The sequence below is a fragment of the Amblyomma maculatum genome, chromosome 9 (assembly GCF_055883805.1).
Source record: "Amblyomma maculatum isolate TAMU_Amacu chromosome 9, ASM5588380v1, whole genome shotgun sequence".
NCBI classification, from domain to species: domain Eukaryota; kingdom Metazoa; phylum Arthropoda; class Arachnida; order Ixodida; family Ixodidae; genus Amblyomma; species Amblyomma maculatum.
In genome coordinates, this window is record NC_139352.1 from 11,301,415 (window position 1) to 11,314,870 (window position 13,456).

At 46.3% G+C, this 13,456-nt stretch overlaps 2 protein-coding genes across 2 annotated transcripts in view; both read right to left on the reverse strand.

The window, feature by feature from the left end:
• Nucleotides 1-7: 7 nt before the first annotated feature.
• Nucleotides 8-5,957, reverse strand: LOC146178293 (uncharacterized). The gene is made up of 2 exons (XM_084578092.1): nt 4,235-5,957; nt 8-2,869 (listed from the first exon to the last, which is right to left on the reverse strand). The coding sequence occupies exons 1-2, from the start codon at nt 5,425-5,427 to the stop codon at nt 1,897-1,899; spliced, it is 2,166 nt and encodes a 721-aa protein (XP_084434218.1). The 5' UTR covers nt 5,428-5,957; the 3' UTR covers nt 8-1,896.
• Nucleotides 5,958-12,201: 6,244 nt separating this feature from the next.
• The window catches only part of LOC146178294 (uncharacterized), a 31,820-nt gene continuing 30,565 nt past the window's right edge, over nt 12,202-13,456 (reverse strand). Inside the window, exon 3 of the mRNA XM_084578120.1 lies at nt 12,202-13,225. Within this exon, the coding sequence (XP_084434246.1) occupies nt 12,751-13,191 (441 nt within the window). The 5' untranslated portion in view covers nt 13,192-13,225 and the 3' untranslated portion in view covers nt 12,202-12,750. The remainder of the gene's footprint in view (nt 13,226-13,456) is intronic.

Sequence of the window (13,456 nt, forward strand, 5' to 3'; positions counted from 1 at the left end):
TGTCCAAAGCAGGAACTGATGTTCTTGTACATTTTGAGGTTTTAAGTTTGTTGAAAGATATGTTCCACGAAGTTTATGAAGCTCATTTTTATTGATAAAGCTCCTTGTCATAAATGATTTTGTCAGGATTGCTTCAGAGGCCTGTGAATATATTCATTATATAATGTCTTTGTGCTCTATATTGTTTTTGTTTTATTCAATGCCTGGAGGACCAGCTTAAAAAGCTTCTTGCAGACTGAAGCCTGAACACTTCTTTTTTTTTTTGCATTGGTGCATCTGTGAAAGCTTCACCTTTCTTCCTTTGAAGGAACAAGTTATCTTGAGTTTTGAAAATATCTATTAGTGTTCCAGCTTATGTTTACCGTTTAATGCACCCATGTGATAGGAATCTTGTGGATGTTCTGTCTGTGACAGTTTGTCGCCATTCACCCCTTCAGTCTGCTTGCATTTGCTGTGATAAAATTAGTTGATACATTTGCCACAAATGAAACTTACACCTTTTTCAAGGCATATGATGTGTAAAAGTTATGTGTGGAAGGTGCTCATGGCAGTTATGTCTGATAAAGTAAGACACCTCTGTGCAGCAGTGATATATTGTGAATATTCTTAGACGCAGCCAACTAATATAAATGAGTTATGTAAAATTTATTTATTCAATAAAGTCACTTTACTAAATAGCATTCCTGTCATGCTAGTCATAGGTAATTCAAAGCACTGCAAATGATGAGCTGGTTCTAGAGCTTTTTAATGTAGCCACCTTCACTTCATATCACTCAGGTAAGATAGTGCCTGGAAAAGAACTTGCATCACGTGGAAAATGTTTTGCAGGGGGCAGTCTGAAATGCTTTGCGTCCGCTGTTAAAGGCGCTTGGGTGGACTTCTTTTTTTCCTCTCAGGGTCGATGAAAGTTCTGCTTGGCAGGGGTAGCTTTCAGTTTAACCCGATATAACGAGGAAGCCAAACGCAGAACCAACATTTTGGTTGATGGCCCCTTTTCCCAAGCATTTCACCCCAGAAGAGCCGAGCACCAGGCTGGTAGAAATCTTGTACCCATTGGAAACCGGTGGGTACCCGGCGGCACTGGGGATCGAACCCCGTACCTACCGAATGTGAGGTGGATGGGCGTGCACTGTACAGCAGCGTTAGATAAGCAAGTTCCAATCATTAATCGCTCCAGGGAAATGACTGTACTTAAAACAATCAGTGCGGACAGAAGAGGCTGGAATGAACATAGAATGGCGATGTTGCGATGTCTAGTTAGGCCGAATTTCAAAAAACTGTGATTTGTCAATATTAACCTGATTATGAATAATTAGATACAAGTATTTCAGCCCTTCTTGTTTTTTTCGCGACTTTAATGTCGGAAAACCAGCATGTGAACAGAGATCGGAAGGAGAGGTACAATGCCGGTATTTATTAATTATAAACATAGAAGCAAGTCGCTGTACCTTTTCAATATTGTTTTGTGTATGGGTCTCAGACAAGTTTTGGGTATTTTATGATCGGTGTTATTAATGTTTTATATGCCAGACATTTTATTTTGGGGTTGCATAACACACACATATATATATATATATATATATATATATATATATATATATATATATATATATATACAGGCAAGTGTAGGGTACATTAGTTCAGTAGGACCCGAGTGCAATTTTAAGGAAATCTCGGCCACTTCCAAACCTGTACAGGGTTAAGGTAAAGTGCATGTTGCTTTGCTTCCACCTGCTGCACATCCCTATATGGCCACAACTACACACAAATACCACAGGCATCCTTCTTCTGGTAATGAGGCACACTGCTGATGACATAACAAAGCACTGCAACAAAAAAACTAGGATCATGTGTTACAGTGAAAACGAAGGCACATATATTCTCTCAAGTTTATGCTCAACTCTTGCCCTCAATTCTGTCTGGCTTTGGAGAGATGACATCAGACAGACTAAGGTAGCGTGCTATGGCACACCAACACTCTTGGTTTAAAGTGTCCAGCTGAGTGCCATTGCGAGGGCAACAGATGACCTTGGTTTGCACAACACCAGTGAGACGGAGGTAGTTTGAGCGGATATAATGCTCAGCCCATCGAAGTGAAGCTTTCATCTGCTCGCTGGTAAGCTCTGCCACTTTCATTATCTGCGGAATCAGCGAGGATCTTCCATCAAGTTCTTCAAAAGCTTTGGCAGCCTGTCTGTCCAACCTGCGTTGTGTAAGAAAACTGATGGCCAAATTAAAACTCTCAGTATTCTTCCGCAGTGCATTCAAGATGCGAAAAGACACACAGTTCACATCAAGGTAGCAGGGCAGCTCAAAGTCCATTATAGTTCTGTTTCTAGCGAGCGCTCTAGATAAAATGGCAGCACGTTTTGTACGCATCCCAAAAATGACCTTGAGCGAGAATTTGGTGATGCAAATGTTCTTAGATAACAGTACGGCAATTGACTTGACAGACCTCAGGGAAAGCTTAAAGCTTCTCATATGCACCACAGATACAGATCTGCTTGGAATGAGTGCCCTTGCCACTCTAGAAAGCAGCCCATAATCTGAAGACTCATCAGTGACTGCGACTTCGAGGTGCTGGATGGTTTGGTTCAATGCAAGAGCAGTGCAGAGTGCATCAAATGTTTGCAGGCAGCACGATGTCTCCATCGTCACAACCTTTACGTATGTATTTGTAGCGAGTTGCCCTAGAAGGGCACAAATGGCATTTTGCATGAGGCCATCAGTGTCACTGAGATGAAGCTCTGTTGGCGACTCTGTGGCAAGTGCCACAGCTGCTGTGAGTTGGGGAATGTCCGGCTCTTCCCAGATCATGTGGATTCGAGAGTAGCCTTCGTTTTGTGCCATTTGCAAGGACAGGCTTTGTCTGCAAAAAAAGCAAAGAGAAAAATGAAAGACATCTTTTATCAATAACCCCCCCTCCCCCCCCCCCCCCCCCCGCCCCCTTTTTTTTTTACATAATTGCCTCGTGAAAGTTTACAGTGTTTTGAAAAATGGAGTTGAGTGGCTCATTAAACATAGCAAAAGAAGCCAACAGAAAAAAATTGTGCAACCCGTGTCATGATGGTACCTGCTTCCATCGGATTTGTCTAAAAAATTGCTACTAGTATTTTCAAGATGCAACTGAAACACCTTCAATGGCATGGCACTTGGTTCCTTTGGCATTCTAACATAGTATTCTAATCAAGCATATGACTACATTTACTGAATGCTTTTTGACTGTGCCCAGTAAACAAAAGAGTTCTGTCAGGTGAATGGTTATGAGTTTTGTGTATGTTCTGTACGACACTTGTGAATTACCAAAGTTCAATAGCGTTTTTTTTTTTTCCTGAGATGGGACAAGCAGGTCTGTTACAACAAGCAATGAGTAATTTAATATGGATAATTTGCCATATATGAAGCATAGCTTGCATAACTGAATTCATGTCTGGAAACTACGAAATGCTGTGGAAAAATGTCATTTTTCCAAAACGAATTGAACCTAGAAGCAGCCGCAACTAGTTGGTCCCAGCAGTCACTGATAAATTTGCTTTCTGGCCTTGAAACTGATAACCAGACCCCGCCATCCACAAGAAATTCATAGCAGTCTGGTTTTGAAGTTCATATTTTATTTTATGAATAATGATGATCCCTGTTAGCTAATATCTATGTACCATTTAAAAAATGCCCTACTCTTTTTTCTTTTTTTTTCACTGTGCTATCAGAACCTATGAGCACCTGCTTTCCTGTAATGCCCAGACATCAACTGCAGTTGCCAAAAAAGTGCGTGTAAGGTGGAAAAAAAAAAAAAAGCAAAGAAGTGCATGTAAGGTGACGATTATAAAAAACTTCACCTTGTAATGAGGCAAGGAAATCGGCTTGCGAATAGGGGGTGTAGCAACCGTACAGCCTTGCAAAGCTATCACTACCCAAATTTTTCGGCTACGGTAGTCTGATTCTTACTTTTACGCAAGCAGGCTACGTTAGTATATAGAGTTTGAACACAGCAGATGAAGTTATGTGATGTTAGGAAGATAGTGAGAGATCGGAAAGCGTGGTGTGATATGGTCCATAGGGTCACGAGGAGTTTGACACGACTGAACTGAACTGAAATGAATCTGGTAAATGTTTCATGAGCTTATTGCATCCGCACTTCGTGGTAGGCAACTAACACTTTAGTATTTGGAACTGTCTGCGACTCATTTAATCTTGATGTACTCGTAAACATTAGATGCACTGAAACAAAAGTTACCTCTCCTGCTCTGAGCCACCAACTTCACTGAATAACACGCTCTTCAGAGTCCTGTTCTTGCCAAGTATCTTGCAGAATGCGGCCACACCATGTACACTCAGAAAATTTCTCTTCAGGTTGAGAATTTCGAGAGTATAGTTCACATACAAGGCCCCAGCAAGCTGCACAGCACAGCTGTCGTCAACTTGAGCATACATCATATCCAAGCGTTGTAACCCCGTGTTGCTCTGTAGCGCTGTAGCGAGGGCTGCTGCATTTCTGTTATTGATGTTGCAACCACAGAGGTCGAGGTGTTTCAGTGTTTTGTTCACGGTTAAAGCCTCAAACACCTTACTAAAGTCCGTTTGACACTGGACAGCGTCAGCCTCGCATTGGAAGAAGTAGAGCTCTCTGAGGGACGTGTTCGATATCAGTGCCTCAGCAATGCTGTTGAGGTTAACGTCATCTTGCAGACTGTCACTCAGGTCCAGTTTCCTCAAGCTCTTGCAGACTCGTATGATCCTTGCTAGGGTATTCATACACTCATTACCAAGACTATTCTTCATGAAGGAGAGTTGTGTTAGATCGCGGCAACTGTGCAGGGCTCGGAGCAAGCGGTTGGTGACATTCTGCGACATGTGGTTGTCCTTTATGATGACATTCGTCAAATGGCTTGCGTTTCGGCTCACCAGATCGACCAAGCACCGGGAAACAGTTACACTAACAGTGAAGTGACCAAAGGCGAAGGACTCGAGAGGGGAGAGGGCTGCTAGCCCTTCGACCAGCCAATTCTCGCACCGTGGCACGTTGTAGGAACCCCAAAGCGCCAGATGCCGGACATTCACACTCCGCCCGAGAGCCAAGGCGACCGCTGACTGCGCCCTATGGATGAAAACGGTTTGAGAACCGTCCAGCTTAATGGTCTGAATGCATCGATGCGCTTTCGGGAGCCACGAGAATACGTAGGCGACATCGTGGAGCTCCCCTTCATCGCTGCATTCACGCCGATTCGTCAACGCCGTACTGCGGAGGGAAAGCCTGCCTGGCTCGGTTTCAATCAGCTCAATATTGACCAGCTGCAGGACCTTGTTCCAATTGCGAAGGTCACGACAAAGCCAGCAGTCAACGCCGGATGCGAACTGGCAAGGTCGGTAGAGCAGGTAGAGGTCCAAACCGCGCGTTGCTATCCTTTGCGGATGTGGCATGCTTCTCATAGATATTGAAGTAGAGAAGCTTACCTCCAGCAGCGTTCAAAATGGCATGCACACAAAACCTGACTGGCACCGTCGCTGAAGTTGGTACGTGCGGCAGTCGCCGCTTGAACTTGACTTTTCGGTCATCTCAAAACGCACCGTTGTTTGCGTGTGTAGCAATACATGTCAATCCATATAACAAAATGTCATGCGTGCGCGTAAATTGGCTTTGTAATCTGGCATGCCTTTGCACACCACCACAGATGTTAGACTGAACTTCCGCGTGGTTCTGCACGTTGTATGCGGTTTGTATCATAAACGATGGTTTGTATGGACCAGTAGGTCGTGGTATGGACCTTTGATCACAATTTTTTTCAAATCCTTACGAAATGCACTACCCTACGCCCGAAAGCACACTGTACTGAAAATTCCAGGGAAGGAATATATGGGGGAGATCCCTCCAGCTGGGAAACTAGTTTCATTTCGGGTTGTTCGGCGACACAAATCTCACAGCATCCTGCACCAGGGCGGTCTCTCGCTGCTATCACGTGCCGCAACGTCACCGCTTGACTGAGCGCGGTGGTGGTGGTGTGGTGGTGGTGAAAAACATTTAAATTAGAAAATGAGAGTGTGCAGGCCCAGAAATGACCCTTTACATGAGTGGAGTACTTAAGTCCGGGACCCCGCTGGATAAAGCCGCTGCCCTCGCCACGGATGATGTAAAAACGATATTTTTACGTACGACGGAAACAGTAAGGACGCGTAACGGGTTAATTCCATTGTCCTGTCGCACGGGCATCAAATTTCTTGAGTGCTCAAAGAAAGCGCACGTAATGCATTTTTATAAAGTGCATCAAATATTTCTCAACAGTTCACACGAATTGCGCCAACATCCCATGATGAAGTCTTTATTTCGGTGATTCAGCTGTGGTATTTTCTGCCAAGCAGAGCGTTACCATGTAAAATGAGCGATATGAAATAAATGACGCGATGCGAAAAAAAAATATATATATACGTCTCTTCTCGAACACGATATATGTAATACCTTGCCAGACACTCAGTATAAATATTATATTGTTTTGTAGGCAACACGAAGTAGCAGTGAGTAAAACAGAAATTTTGACGAATTAAGTATTCGTTTCGCTCACAGTGCACCGAGACGGTTTGAAATTTTATTTGTTTGTTTTTGTCACCGTGTTTCGTCCCATCTTGGTGCGCTGTGAGCGTAACAAATTCAATTGTGGCAGTACCTTGGTATCAGTAGTCTGTAAACTATTAATGTTCACTTCATCGTTGCGTTCAATTTTAATTTGGTGCCTTGCACTTTTTCAACATATTTAAAAGATGGAAGAACGCGATCGCTTATATTACGTTGTTTTTGACATAAGGATGTCGATTGTTTTGAGTCTCATTTTTGGCGCATCATATTGTTTCGATGTACTACGAAAGGACAGGTTCATGAGAATGGCTTAAAAGTGTTACTCGCACCAGTATACCATGAATCCCGTAATTACACAAAAAATTTCTGCAATAATTTGGGCCCCGCCGGGGTGGTGCAGAGGTAAGACGCCCGACTGCTGTCCGGAATACCCGGGCTCGAACCCGACCTCGGCGGCTGCGTTTCGGTGAAGGCGAAACGAAGAGGCGTCCGTGTGCTGTGCGATGTCAACGCACGGAAAAGGTCCCCAGGTGGTCCAAATTACTCCGCAGCCCTCCACTACGGCTCCTCTTTCTCTCTTTCCACTTTCACTCCCACCTTCCTCCCTTCCCATACGGCGCGGTTCAGGTGTCCACAGACACAAGTGTGACAGATACTGCGCCTTTCCTTCCTGTGAACTAATTAAAAATAATAATTTGAAAACAAAAAGTAAACACCGGTTCTTAAACATTCTGTAAAAATCTGTGATGATTCCCTTTTAGCGATATTTAATTCCTGAAATATTCTTCATAAGAGAAAATTTTCTGTATGTAACATATGCATCACTCTGTGCACCTGGATGTGTAGTATGTGCATATGTATGCTTATTAAATCGGCCTGAATTATACCTAACTAGCTAAGTAATAATATACATATTTTATACCTATTTTGCACACGTGTTTGTTGCTAAATAAAATGAAATACAAAAGAAAGAGGGGACGTCTCGTGTCTCAGAGAAGAATGGCGAAAGCCTACCCTTCCTATCCTATAATTTGCTTCCCATCGTTACTGTCTTGTCGGCGTTCGTTGCAGTGCTACATATTGCTACGAAGATGACGAAGCGGGCAGTGGCGCGGGGCGGAGCGCTCGCGTCAGACCCGCTGGCCATTAAAGCATATTTCATCGTCATTTCATCACGTCGTTCTGTTTCTGTTGTGTCGCCGTGTTCCATCGCTTGTCATGCCACCACGTAACATTTGGTTGGAGGTTCGGTTCATCCCCATCCTCGCCTTGCACCGTCGAAGCTTCCAACCATACGCCGGGTCCATCGGCCGAGAGCCCGTGAAGATCGCCGCCCAGCTTTGCCCCAGCCCTTTGTGCTCAGACCCGACCAGCCGCTCTCCCCAGCCCCGTCCCCAGCCCTGACCATAACACATGACGACAAGGAAGAGCGCAAAGCCGACCCGACAGACCCCACGACCAAGCGACCTCACGACCACTCGAGCGAAGACAGCACCCCCGCCCAAGCCGTTCGGCGTGTCCATGAGCCTTGGCCTTCGGCAAACAGTGAAGATTGGACTTGATGCTCCGGTGCAAGCATTTCATCTCATCTTCGCATTCATTGTGGTGTCCAGCGTTTCATGTCCAAATCCTTCGTCTGTATTCATCGTCACGTCATGGATTTGATTTCTAGCAATCGATCGGGACGATCGCTCGATGGCCCCGGGTAATGCTATACGAAGATGACGAAGCGGGCAGTGGCGCGGGGCGGAGCGCTCGCGCCAGGCCCGCTGGCCATTAAAGCATATTTCATCGTCATGTCATCACGTCGTTCTGTTTCTGTTGTGTCGCCATCTTCCATCGCTTGTCATGCCACCACGTAACAATATAATTGGTTTACAGGAAAGGAAAGGCGCAGTATCTGTTACGCACTCTGTGGCAAGTGTGTTTGGACGACACACCATCGCTCCTGTCTCGTGGCGTTCTTTGGCGCGCGTTCAAGCGTGGCATTGCAGATGACAGGAACGCTAGAAGTAATCTCGTAGAATCACTCCCCCTTCCTCCCTTCCCTTACGGCGCGGTTCAGGCGTCCACGGACACAAGTGTGACAGATACTGCGCCTTTCCCTTCCTGTGAACCAATTATTACTATCACGGAATATGACAGATCTCGCGCACAACTCTCGCGCAGAGGATTTCGTTCCATGAGCCTAGAAAGGTTTTCGCTTTAAGAGAAAGGAAGCCGCCAGCCGGTCCTGGGCTCCATGTGGTCGCTGGAGCTTTTGAGCAGCGGGCGCCTCGGGCACTTAGCCATTCGCCTCCTCTGCACTCACGCTACTTCTAACAGCGTGCGCTGCACCGTTGCGGAGAGCATGTTGAGAAGTGCTTCCTTTAGTTTGGGTCGAAGACCTGAACTTCGGTTCGATGCCTATGGCACAGTACGCAAAGCCGGAAACAGAGCAATAAGAAAAGGCAGGTACAGTGCTTATGGGTGGCCGCTTCACCCCACGCTTTGTCTCATGTGGGGATGCTTCGAGGAGCCAGGACAGAGAGCGAAGCGTGCTACATGCATGTTGGCACTGTTTTGAAAGCGTAATAGTGGTAGCGGTCCACAAGCTGCATCGTGCCATTTTACAAAAGAACGGACAGCCCATTCACTGGTTCTTGAACATGTTGTGCAGAAGAAAGCTAATGAGCTTTGCGCCCCCCCCCCCCTTCGCCCTTCCGTATTCTCGCCAAAAAAAAAAAAGAAAAAAGTTGGAGGACCAGCCTGTCTCCCAACGTCCTAAGGCAGGTAGCCGGCGCACGTGCTCTCTGTTCTTTTTTAATCGTGTGTTCATCGACACACTCCGGCGACCATTCGAACGATGAGTGTCTTGCCTGATCAACAGCAACTAATTTTCCTAAAATACCATCAAAATTCGCATCTGGAAGGCGGCTATTGGAGAGGGAAGCGCTGTACGAGCTTCAAGAATTGCATCGCCGAAAGGTGAGAGTATATTTCTTCAACTTTTGAAATCTGCGGGCTAAAGGGCCCGAAGCAAACTAATTTTCTCGTATGCAGGTCTGATATTCAGCTTCCAGATATTATGACGATTGCGTATTCCGTGAAACAATGTTCAAGCTGGACAAGCGCTGTTATTTTTGAAGTATCGATTATCGCTTCAGGTGGAATGAAAAGGTTGGGTTCCCTACTTTTGTACGCAGTACTATGAAATCCTTAGCAAGAGTAGTACTGCTGAGATGAGCACTACAGATCCTGTCGAGAACCCAGTGTTTGAACCGGCGCTTAGTACTAGTTCAACGGATGCAAAGGGTGTGTTCGACTGCAAATTCGAAGCGCTTCCTAAACAAAAGCGTCTGCATAGCACCCGCACATGCCTCGTACAACAGGCAACTACCTGTGCTTATGAAGTGTGGTGCCATCTGGAAGTGCCAATAAAAGCCGTCTACTATTGCCGTCATCCTTTCTGAAAACCGCTTCGTGTATTTTTTTTTTTCTTTTACTCTTATTTACCTCTACGACTCTTACACAACAAAGCTGAGAGTTGAGCTAGTTGGTGTATCATTTTTTTTTAAAAACACACTGCGCAGCAAACGAAAGACAAAGCGAGTAGACAGGAACAGCGCTGACTATCAACTGCATGATTTATTGAAGTGAGCCTGTACAGCACTACACCGCACCTTTCCACCTATAAATCTCCCCGCTCCGTCTTCCTATAGAACAAGCCTTGGCCAGCACCGAGCCAACCACTCAGCGTCGACCGATCGAGCGGCCCGAGCAAATAGCGGTGGTGAACAGTACTCTGGATTGAGAGACCTTTATTTTTCCTAAGATCGCTCTCTCAGCATCAGACCGCAAGACCAGCGCCAGCTGCTCTATAGCGGGACTGCAGAATAAATGTGGCGCATGGGGCCCCGGACAAAGGGCTCCACTCAAGAACACAGACACAATAAAAGTGTTTCCTCCTCCTTCTCCTCCCATTGGTCTAAAGACGTTACGCTTCCTCCCTTTGAGGAAGTCTAAGGGCATTCACAGATGACGTGATTCTGATCATCTTTTGCTTTATACATCTTGCCATAGTACCAACCTGGTTAGGATTTTTTTTTTTTTTATGTCAAATGTATTTTCGAGGCTTGGGCTGGGTGATTGAGGACAAAATTCTACCGGCAAAATTTTTACACCACAAATATTTACTGCTCCATGCAAAGCAAGGAAATGAACATTTTTTTCAATGTAAGACACTTCAACCGCCGACTTAGGGCTCCGAAAAGAGTGGGTGTTTCGGACAGCCATGGCATGCTCAGTTATCAAAGAGTAGAAATGATTGAGAGACAGACGACTTGAGGATTGGTGGAGAAAGTCAAGCGGGTAGTTTTGAACCAAGGGACTAAAGGAAGCTGAAGGCACTCACTACATCGGAGGCAGGCGGGCTCTCTGGCGTGAGTGTATAATGCATGATTGGCATCCAGTGACAGCGCTAAGGAGAGGCGTGGGCTGGAAGGCGCTAAAGTCACTTTAGAAGGCGCCACCTTAATATCTTTCCGGACCGCGGAAAAATCTGTACAGCATTTTACGCTGACCCAGACAAAAAGTACGGTTGATATTGCTGCGAACCACTGAAATTTTTATTTCTTGTTTTTAACAGCCACCGAAATTCTTCCTTATCACTATGATCGTAGCGCACAGAACAATCCAGTGCTCTTTGCTTGTTCATGCTCAAGAAACGCTACTTCATCATTTTCTATGCAGAGCAGAGATTGCGTGCAAGCACATCTATTTCCCTAACATTTCAAACTTTTCCCTTAGCTGGTTTATCCAGATGTTTCAGCGCACACTTTGTTGCTGTTGTTTGTGGGGTTTAACGTCCCAAAGCGACTCAGGCTATGAGAGACGCCGTAGTGGAGGCCTCCGGAAATTTTGACCACCTGGGGTTCTTTAACGTGCACTGACATCGTACAGCACACGGACGCCACTCCGCTTCGCCTCCAATGATACGCAGCCGCCGAGGCCGGGATTCGATCCCGCTTCCTTGGGCACAGTAGTCGAGCGCCGTAACCACTGCGCCACCCCGGCGGGGCAGCGCACACTTTAAATTGAGCACTGCCGAATGCAACAGGCATTAGTAGTTCGGCAACCGGCAAGCACATTTGCTGCTATCGCCGCCGCCGGGTTTGCTCTTTTGCGGGCATAAGCCAACCCAATAAAGAGTTGTTTTTAGTCTCTGTACTTGTCTAATCTTTTATGCGTGCGGCATGGTCACCACCACGTGACAATGTGACATTTGCAGCCTTTATTCGCTCTTTCTCTGCAAGTGTGCGAAGCTCCATCTGCTGTGTTTTGGTTCGCGTTTGGTTTGTGGGGTTTGACGTCCCAAAGTGACTTAGGCTATGAGACGCCGTAGTGGAAGACTCCGGAAATTTAGACCACCTGGCGTTCTTAACGTGCGCTGACCTCGCAGAGCACACGGGCGCCTTGCTTAGTAGTCGAGTGCCCTAACCACTGCGCCATCCCGATGGGTGATGTGTTGTATTTTGTCCATTAATTTTTATGTAGAGCGATCCAACACAGTCATATCTATCCAACAGTCCCCCCCCCCCCCCTCTCTTCTTCCAGCATTGAGCTCCCAATGTGACCTCCCTCTCTTACTCCCCCTAACCCGTGAATAGGCCTTCGTCCCAGCTCCTTTTAATAAACATTATTCACCTACCCTACAATATATCTCTACGATAGGCTATTTTCCCCTAAAGATGACATACATTCCTACCTTCTCTCCAGCGAACCGCCAGAATTCAAACTAATGCAGAAGAAACCGACTATGCATACTTCTACATGAGCCACGACGATATAGTACCTAAGTGCAGTGACCAAAGTACAGTGAACTAGAATTGGCTAGTTCATTATAACTAAAGCATATCTTTGTGCACTGGGCTTATATTCTTGTTCCTCGCAACTTGGACGTATCTGTCGTCCCTGGACGTCAAATAAAAAGAGGGTGTGTAGATACGTAGTGCTACATGGGACACCTGTTCCTTCCTCCGTATAACGACCGTAATATCTAAACATGCGCGTGCGTGCTTAAACATCAATAAAAGAAACCACTCGTGTTTTCTAACTGTATGCTAATTACACATTCGTGGTTACACATGGACAGAGATCACATCAACGTCATTCTGAAAATTTTTAGGTACGAGGCAGAGCACCACTCAGTTACAGTGCGCATGAGGTGCGTCCTTCGGTGTTCTCTCGAAGCCGCTATAAGGGCCGAGGCTCGAAGCGCTTGAGGCGACCGCCGGCAAGGTATCGATTCCGAGGAGGTGCCTTCTCCACAGGTGCGCCGTTGTCAGTCCCAAGAAAGCCCCGGTCACGTGGCAGAAGCTTGCACCATCGTGCATGTTCATGTGGAGGTGCGCCAGCTCCAGCAGGAGGCCAGGCCAGAAAGACACGTTGATAGGGAACGAAGCCATCAGGTACCCCGAGCGGGGCTCCCAGGTGTGGTGGATGGCCTTGAGGGCCAATATCGTGCCGACCATGGCACAGCCGCAGTCACCGGTGTGTACCATCGTTGCTGGGCGCGCCGAGTTGCTCCAGATCGCGACCAGGCTCTTCCAGTTGACGAAGGAGAGAACGTCGTCAAACACGCTCATCGAGAACAGCAGCCCGACGACAAGGCCTGCAAACCTGCGACGGCCAGCACCAAGGCGAAAGAGATCCAAGTGTGTAGCTCCATTGCTCCGCACGGAGCGTCCGAGCAACTCAAGAAATTTTTGCCTCATGCGAGTGCGCGTGATTTTAAGACCCCATTGCGACATAAATCTGCTAACGAAAGGTATGATATTAGGATAACACAGCGCGAGTTATGAAAATAAATATGATAAGCGACGCAAAGAGGGCAGAATTATTGGAGAGCAG